Source organism: Setaria viridis, chromosome 1, assembly GCF_005286985.2.
Source record: "Setaria viridis chromosome 1, Setaria_viridis_v4.0, whole genome shotgun sequence".
Taxonomy (NCBI): domain Eukaryota; kingdom Viridiplantae; phylum Streptophyta; class Magnoliopsida; order Poales; family Poaceae; genus Setaria; species Setaria viridis.
Window position 1 is genome coordinate 20,139,456 of NC_048263.2, and position 9,698 is coordinate 20,149,153.

General features: G+C 43.1%; 1 protein-coding gene across 1 annotated transcript; it reads right to left on the bottom strand.

The window, feature by feature from the left end:
- Positions 1 to 3,405: 3,405 nt before the first annotated feature.
- On the bottom strand, positions 3,406 to 8,867 carry LOC117854708 (ankyrin repeat domain-containing protein SAT10). Its single transcript, XM_034736936.2, has 4 exons — positions 8,238 to 8,867; positions 5,804 to 6,079; positions 5,574 to 5,711; positions 3,406 to 5,255 (listed from the first exon to the last, which is right to left on the bottom strand). Exons 1-4 carry the CDS (start codon positions 8,841 to 8,843, stop codon positions 3,681 to 3,683), a joined length of 2,595 nt encoding a protein of 864 aa, XP_034592827.2. The 5' UTR covers positions 8,844 to 8,867; the 3' UTR covers positions 3,406 to 3,680.
- Between the last annotated feature and the right edge of the window lie 831 nt (positions 8,868 to 9,698).

The following is a 9,698-nucleotide window of genomic DNA, read 5'->3' on the forward strand; positions in this document are numbered from 1 at the left end:
ATGATGGGAGGAGGTGCGTTGGGCCGAGTTGATTGGTCTCGCCCGATCGAGTAGTTCGTACGCGTGCTCCGCCAGTAGAGCCAGTTGCCTGGTGTACTTGTCTTGCGCCATCGCTCGAGTGAGTAGGTCGATGGAAGCGATAGTGGCGAGAGGAGTCTTATGTTGACACGTTGAAACTGCTTCAAACATGTGATCCAAATTCATGATGGGTAGATCATTTGCAAGGCGGCGTCAACGATCTGCTCGCGATGCAATTCTTGCTTGGCGGCGTGTCCTTTGACATTCCGTCTCTTCTCCTTCTATGCTGGCGGTAAGCTCATCCTGTGACATATCGTTCTGATGATGCTCACATCGCGGATGCCTTTTTTGTTGTTTTGCTCTATCGTCGTTGGCCCTTTGAAGAGTGACAATGGCGAGTAGTTCCTGTTCTGGGGAAAAACTAGTCTAGCTTGACGTGATGATCTCTGTAGGGCCGTCTTCTTCATAGATAGGAGATAGAGGTGTTCCCTACTTGTATGGAAGGTTGTCAAGGTATGCGACAAGGCGTGACACGTCGTCCTTGGCGAGGGCAGATGGTTTCATGCCAGGCTAGTAGACGAATCTGCCTTGTGGAGTAGATGTGATTACCAGGCCCTGTTGTGGACCTGATAAGGGAGTTTCCTCATTCAGATTCGAGTAGTAGTCAAGGTCCTCGATCGAATCCAAGTTGGATTGGGACCTGGACATGGAAGCTTGGTAGACAGCGCCCTCATTTCAGAGTCCAAATGGGAACTGACTTGTATCATAGACCAATTTGCATGATGGCTCAAGCACCAGCTCGTGGGAACCAGTCCTGCTGGTGGGAGAAGTTGAGTTGTACTCTGACTCGCCCCGTGGACCTTGGAAGAGGTTGAAAATTTTGTTGATTTTTTCAACGAAATCCTCCAAAGCTTGGTGGTGGAGGTTAATGTCGTAGTGCTTCTCCTCCAGGACTGGCGTGATGTGGCGGTGGAAGTTTCTAGCACCATCTGTGATGCAGACCCAGGAGCCGAAGATGTTCGTCACGCCTTCTTCGAACGTGATGATGGGCTTGATGATGACTGGAGCCATCGAGTTCGCTAGAGGATCTTTAGCGAGAGCCCCTACCTAGAGCACCAGCTATCGGTGTTTAGACCGGCAACCTACCGAGGGGGTTCCCAAGGTAGTGTTTTATGCATGGGGCTCGCCGAAGACCAGGAACTCGAAGGTGAACTCAAACACACGATTTAGATAGGTTCGGGCCGCTTATGTCACGTAATACCCTACATCCTGTGTGTTGGTTGGAATGTATTGATTGATGATTGTTTGGAAGGGGTCCCTGCCTCACCTTATATTGTCGGGGGCAGGCTTACAGGTCAGTTGTTGTACAAGAGTACTAGTCAGATTCGACCAGAGAGTCCTACTCTAATTGCTACGAGTAGTTTCCTGATCCTTGACTAGTCCTTGTCCTCCACATAGACCACGCCATCCTACACCGTAGTCTCCATGTCTGACATATCTTAGTGTACAGCCCCATATGTAGGACTTTCCAAGCCTCCTGGTGGGCCCATAGATGTATGGCCAGCACAGCAAAAGGAGAATTTCACTACAGCAACCCAGAGATTGACATTTAATTGCTTTGGCCTATGAACATGTTGCTGTGATTTGTGGACATGTGTTAATATGTTACCTATGAAATTTGTTAAGTTATAATGACTATGAATCTGCTATTGTGATGAGTATGTTGATGTGCCTGTGATACTATGAATATGTTACCTTCTGTTGATGTGCCTGTTGATGAATATGATCTGTTGATATGCCTGTTGATGTGCCTGGATTGAACCTGTATTTGAAACCCATCACATTGCAATCGGAGACGTGTAATGTAAACACATGTCTCCTTTGAGAGTACCATAGGAGACACTGGTTATTAACATGCGTCTCCTACATCACTCTCAAAGGAGACACGAGTTCTTAACCAGCGTCTCCTGTGATTAATGGACTTCGGAGTGTGAACACGCGTCTCCTATGCTACTAGCAAAGGAGACACGCGTTAACATAGGAGACGCTAGTTAGGAAGCCATATCTCCTATGTTCCTCACAGAAGATGCTGGTTGAAGGACTTCGGAGATGCGGTTAACCCGCACCTCCTTTGTCTTTTGCAAAGGAGATGCGGATTTTCCGTGTGTCATCAGAGATGAAAATTTGGAGACATGAAAAAATCACATCTCCTTCGACTCTTAACCTGTGTCTCCTATAAAGATGCCTTACATAGTGAAACAGCCCAATATGGCGTGCAAGAAACATTCTTCAGCCTAAAAGAATAGCGAGGAAATCTAAAATTGGCTAAAAATGGCCCAACAAAATTGGGCTCATAAAGGCTCTTACATGGACTAGGTTTCAAGTTGTGACAAACCAAAATTGTCATATCACCCCTGCCACGTCAAAGCCACGTTGGATTCTTGTCCAACATGACGCAACTTGGGAAACAGTTTTATGACGACATGTGGGATGAATGTTCATTCGTCATTAACTTAGTGACGCACTGAAATAAGTAACGTCACTGATCTCGGTTTATGATGCTCGACTAGTGACAAAGGGTTTTCATCACTCCCACATCATAAATCACGATTTGTAATGAAAAAATATATTTATGACACTTTTTAGCTATCACTAATCGGAAGATTTCTTGTAGTGCATGCACACATAGATAGCGAGGCAGCTGCGCATCTATTTTGTTTGCTAGCCTGGTGCTTTGTAGTTCCATTCGCAGGAAACATATACTACTGTATGGATACCTGGGGCCCTATGGTTTTTGAGGCCAGGACGGCTGCCCCTCTCGCCCCCGCCCTTAGGGCCGGCTCGGAGTGCATGTACTTTAAATGAGTAAGTAAATGAGTAACTCGCGAGTGTTTTAGGACCTGTTTGGATGCAATGTGCTAAAGTTTAGCACCCGTCACATTGGATGTTTGGATACTAATTAGGAGTATTAAATATAGACTAATTATAAAACTAATTGCACAGATGGAGTCTAATTCGTGAGACGAATCTATTAAACCTAATTAGTCCATGATTTGACAATGTGGTGCTACAGTAACCATTTGCAAATGATGAATTATTTAGGGTTAATAGATTCATCTCACGAATTAGACTCCATCTGTGCAATTAGTTTTATAATTAGCTCATGTTTAGTCCTTATAATTAGCATCCGAACATCTGATGTGACACTGCTAAAGTTTAGCACGTAAGTATCCAAACACCCCGTGCTTAATGTTTAATACAAAGGTACATAGCTTTTATGTGTATTCTTGAAAAAAGAAAATCACAACTAGAATAATAGCATCATGATGCTGCTCCACAGGTCACTGGTAAAGAACACCTCAAAATAGAGCAAATTGCCAACAAGACTAAATCACCACAAATAATAACATTTATATACGTTCAAACATAAATATATTTCAGATTCGGGTTCGCAAACTTTACATCCAAAATCCACAAACCAAGCATGACCACGAGACTCAATAAATATGTTACTTTCAGCCTTTAGCCATCTCGAATAAATATCTTATTACCTACAAGCTTCAAAAATAAGCTATTAACTTATAGAGCAGAATGTATACCCTTTCTTTTTTTTGAGAAAGGAGCAAAATTCACGCTCATATTATCATTCCCAGGGCCGTGCTTCATGAAGACTCCAGTGTCTCTTTATCCGGCGTTGACCATATGGACTCTTTTACAATGAGATTGATCCCTTTTACCCAGAATTCCACACTGGAAGCACAACTGGCCTCGAAATGGACCTCTCTGCCTGTCACCGTCACAACCTGAAAGATCAGGTGCTGCGCAGATCCGTCGATGCTCCTTCTGTTCTTCGTGAAGCTCGTACTTGGCCCAAATCTTGCCTCCTTGCAGGTCACATTCCTTCTGCGAGAGGTTCCCCATGTCAGCACGCCAGATTTTGTCATGCGGACAGTCTTTTGGTGAGGCGAGCCCTTTCCTTCTCGAGTGTGTTTCATCAGCTCCTCCCCAGCAAGAACATGAGCACGCGAAAGATGACCCAGCAACCACTCTTCTGTTGCTTTGCTCGATATACTGCTCCTCCTTGCTAACGATAAGGCTGTCTCATTTCTTTCATTCACAAGGCTGTAATCTGCCCCTCCGTGTGATACCAATATTTTGCACGAGTCTAACCTGCCGGAAGCAGCTGCATGCATCAGAGGGGTGAAGCCATCCTCATCCAATGAATTGGGATCATGGCCCATTGTTAGAAGTTGCAGTAAAGATGACTTGTCGCCAATTCGGGCGGCATAATGCAGAGGTCTGAATAATGTTTGTCCAGTGAGTGTGTTGGTAAGTGAAGCTTGAAGCAAGATCTGTTCAAAGCAATCTCTAATCTCTGAAGATTTTTGTTGAATAATCGACATCAGAGATTTCCCTTCTCTATTTCTGATTGTGATATCTGCCCCCACCATCACTAAGATCCTGAAAATATCAACATGACCTGACTCGACAGCAACCATAACAGGAGTGAGCCCTGAACCATCAAGCTTGTTTAAATCTGAAGCTGACTGATGTAGCATCATCAGAAGAGGTTCTGCACGCCCACTTCTGGCAAAGAAGTGTAGCGGGGAGAAGACAGTCATATCTGATGAAATAAGGCTTGCTCCACAGTTCAACGTTCTCAAGAGAGTGTCGACAACTGAGTAGTGAGATGAACTTCTCTCAGCTATCAAAATTGCTGTATCCCCTTCATGGTTGACTATCCCAAGGTCAGCTCCAAATTTTATCAACTCCAGGAAACAGTCAGGATGACCAGTCCTTGCAGAGACCATGAGAGGAGTATCCCCAGTAGAGGTTTTTGCGTTCACATCTGCTCCATGTAGCATCAGCTGTTTCAATACTTGCGCATAACCCAATCTTGCTGCCAAATGCATAGGACAAAAAACATGCCCTCCTTCTGTCATGATGGGAAATCTAGGATTGGCGCCAACATGCAGAAGCAAACGTACTGCACTAGGGTTCTGACAGAGAATGGCATGGCACAGAAGATTTCGACCCTTTTTTGGTGATTCCAACAACCAAGGAGCTTTATCAAGCAGTAGCTTGAGAATTTCACCACTGGATTCGTAGTATTCTACTGCACACCAAGTAGCATTGTAATGTTCACCAAGGCATGTACCTACTCGAATTTCTTCAGGCGATGCAGGGTCCCAAGACCAAGAACCAACTTGCACAAGAGAGTCCATGTAAGAACCTTCCTGCATGTAACAGCGTAAATATATTATCAACAAGGATGGCACTTTTATTTTAGGGTACATTTCCATCTTTGTATAGATTAATTATCTGCAGCATTGACTGCCTGCTAATTCATTTTTTGGAAAAAAACAATTATGCAAGAAATTTAGAATACTGGAAGAAACCACAGAGATTGATATAAAATGCAAATTTCATGAAACGTCTTTTTGAACAACATGAGTAAATTAGGAACACCATTCTGTTAATAATGAAATATTTGGACAACCACATCGAATGTGAGATTTATCAGAAAGCTGAAAATATCGGATAACATCAGATACCTCTATCAAGAGTTTTACAGTGGAAATTTGCCGACTCATAATCGCTGCCACTAGCGGTGTGCAGTCCACATTAGCATGGAGCGCAGGCTTAACTGACCTCAAGAGGACCCGAGCCGTGCAGTTAACATCAGCTCCATTCTGAGCCATCAAAGTTGTGTCAGTAAACTGGAAATCAAAGAGGAGACATATAGGTTTAATTTGTCTACATGACTATCAATATATAAGTGCACCTTGAGTAATATAATCACTATATCATCGAATCCTCTTGAAGCAGCAGTCACTAATGCATGTGCCACAGCTCCAGAACCAAGCGTCTCTGAACAAACTAGGATTCGAACTGCTTCAGCCTCACCAAAAAGACTAGCTTCTGATAGTGCATCCTCACAAGCCTCCTGGGTGGCTCCGGCCAACATAAGCATTTCTAGAACATCAATGTTTCCTTCACGTGCAGCAGCTGTTGTTGCATAACCTAAGAATAACTTCTGATTAACATCAGCTCCAGCCTCCTGCGATTTGAATAGCACAGTAACAAACATAAATTTCCAAACTACTATTTTCATCAAAAGTTAAATAATAGCATGGGTTGGCTAGCATGACAAATTTTGGCACCGAATAATGGTTGCCAAAATTGGTCAAAAGTGCCAAATTTTGGCTTTGGCTACCTTCAGCACATTCGTGTCACAAAACAAACACACTTTTCCCAAAGCCATGGAAAAATAGAGGGAGTATGGCATAAAATAAATATTCATACATTCATAGAGTTAGAAACATATAGGCTTGAAAAGATAACACTTGAAGATTTCCTTAGTATTTCATTACACTAGATTATTATGGGTGTCAACTTATAAGTTGGACTTTTAGTTTTGTTTTATATTCAGATATTTTTTCCTTCATGAAGTTTTGTTCTCAGTCATCCTTTTTTTAGATAAGGGAAATGTTCTTAGTCATCCTTTATGTTCATTAAGTACACCAGAACTCTAGAAGCATATCTTTAGAGACCAAACTTCACAACTGGACCTTGGCTTCTGATGTTTGAGCACACAGTTGGTATTTGAAAGACAGGCTATAGTATTGAAGAGGCAAGAAAATTAAGAAGTCTAATAAACATCAAGCATCATATTAGTTGATGTCACTAAATAAGGAGAAGCAGAAAAGGTGACGTGCAAATTCTTGATGAAGTTATATTATAAAAAACCCTGTTCATTTCGAATTGGAATTTTATATCTCCCTTGTAGCAAGTGAAATGTCATTGAGATATCACATAATACTTTATTATCATTTGAATTAACTGAAAAATGCATTATGCAAAATGTAAATCCAGGTTTTGTGGTTAATTTATGTGCGACAGTCATGCATGCATGATAAGACAATTTTGTTCCTTTGGTATTATTGGTAGAGTTGATATTACAAATTTGGACACCGTGAAACTTCTAGTGGATTAATGACTTGGGACAATGCCTCATATCCTTTTAGTTGAGTTAGTTATACAATGTAAATTTGAAGGTGACATTATTTCTTGGCTATTTTTAATTATATAAGGGTATGGTTATCCACTTTGAAAAGCTCATTGAGGTGAGTTGTGATGCATCAGATGTGGGCATTGGACCTGTACTAAGTCAACAATATATACATCTGCTACTCTTCTCAAGCACACCATTGAAGAAAACTACTGATCGACCTAATTCTTTTTGTAGAGGACTTACGGTCCTAGAAGTCTACTTTGTTTCCCATCATCACCTATTTTAAGTCTGCTTAACTCATACGCTGTGGAGCAGAGAATTCAACTAGACTATATGCACTCCATTGATAAATCATAAAAGCAACAGCAATGAACCTATATATGTGTGACACGTCGAAAAAATCTGCTTACTGAGCTCAGTTAGAGCAATAGATTCCTGGAGCACTACAAGATTTTTGCCACACAGTGCCGACCAGAAAGCAAGTAATATTCAAGCTTACACTTCCGATTAGTTCAGACTGGCAGGCTGTCACATCCCTTTCATGAAAACATGAAAACAAGATACCCTATCCCATTCCGAAGGAGAGAAGTTGCCATCAGACTCACCAAAAGGTGTGAACAAGATTGCTAGTACACTGATCCTAACTTGCTTCAGTGATCCACGCCGCAATGTCACAGACTACTCATAAGTTAGCCTATAGGTACCGACACTCATGAAACCAAAGTTCAGCAACGCCGGTCTGAAAAAAGGATGCACTAAGTTCTTAGTAATTTTTTTTGAAAAATTAGGTTCCTAGACTATGCTTTGTGCAAATTTTGTTGGTGGCGTGTGACTTTTTAATTAACAGCGCAACGCAAGTCATTCGCATGCATAGCTTTGGACACCTGTACAACAGAAGCAAGACAGTCGGAGCAGCAAATTTTGTCAAGAAAGCACAATGCACGCTAGAGTTATGATTTAAAGACAAATTTTCCTTCGACACAATTCGGTGGTAACGGAAAGACAATTTTTTTTGACAAAAATGCACGGTAGAGTATTTTTTTCTCTCTCGTCCCTAGAAAATTTTTTCTAACAAAAATACGATTTACAGACAGTATCTGTTCTGATAATCAAACCGATGGAAATGACACGCTTGTGTATTTGAAGTTTTGAACAACCAACTGATCGCAACGGCAATGCTACGAATTCGGGTACTGATCAATACCAGGAGGGCGCGGACGATGCGGGCGTGCCCGGCGTGCGCGGCGGCAAAGAGCGGCGAGACGTCGGTCTTCAGCTCCTGCGCCTCCACTACCACCTCTCCCGCCGCCTCCTCCCGCAGCGCCACGTTCGCGGACCTCACGCGCAGGCGCGCCACTCCGACGCGGCTCGCGGCGGGCACGTCCGCGTCCACCGGGTCCGCGGCCGCCTGCAGGCACGCCTCCACGGCCGCCGAGTCCCCGCGCAGCGCGGCCTCGACCAGCCGCTGCGCCGGCGAGGACTCTTCCTCCTCGCGCGCCGCCGCCGCCACCGCAGCCGCCCCGCGCCGCACCATCACGTGCGCACGAGCGAGGTCGGGATCGATCGTGGGGCAAGGTGAGGTGGTGGTGCACGTACGCCAGGTGGTTTGCGGCATGGACCGGGGAGGAGGAGAGGTGACGAGACTTGATCGAGGAGGTCCGTCCTGGTGTGGCTGTGTGGGAATGGGGAGGTGGCAACGTTCGATTCGGGTGGGGAAGACGGGGACTTGGCGTGGGGGGAGTTTAAAGTTTGAAACAACCGGCAGCGGTAGGATCGGAGGTGGGGAGCTTCTGCGGTTGAGCTTGAGCATCCGCAGCTGGTTGCGAAGCTGCCTCGTCACCTGAGTAAGCACAAGTTTTTGTGACAAAATCTCCCAAAACAAAAAAATTTCTTCTTGACAAATAATAAAGAAAAAAAGAGTTACTAGGCACAGAGAGATGGAGCTAGATTCTTCTTTCTCAGGAAGATGAAAATGAAGGAAAAGGACAGTTTGGTGTCTAGTCAGCTCGCTGACGTGCCAAGTACGTTGCTGCATATTCCCTTCCATCACAAATATGATAAGTAGTTTGACAATCAATAGAAAAAATACAAATAGTTTTGCAACATAAGGTTAATGCTATTAGATTCCATAATTTCATGCATACTGAATTTTCTATTTAATATAATATACTTTTAATAGGAAATGGAAGTTCAAGCCACACTTCACCGTGTTTGGTGATCAAAACTTCTTATCTTTATGACAAGTATATATAACAACATACTTATAATTATTTCTATTAAGGTTTATGTTTGCTAAAACGATCATAGATGTCACTCCGTAAAAACTCACGGTATGCGTCTTTGTAACATTATTCACATATAGCGATACACTCAATCAACCAGAATTGCATTTTTTTTTAAAAGACGGATGGAGTACATTACTGATTTGATAGCACCAGGTCTACTAAACTCACAATATGCCCAACATAGGAAAAATATTTCTACACAAGTGTACCCTCTCCACATTTCTATTAGATAATAACGAAGATGCCTTTATAAAGGTATATCTAAAGATTTTTAGAAAAATCACGCGAGTGGAGGGGAAAATGTATATATGGATAAACCGGGAATTCAGGTCTTGGCAAACTCAGAGTACCAATTAAGCATTTCCAAACGAATAAAGCGG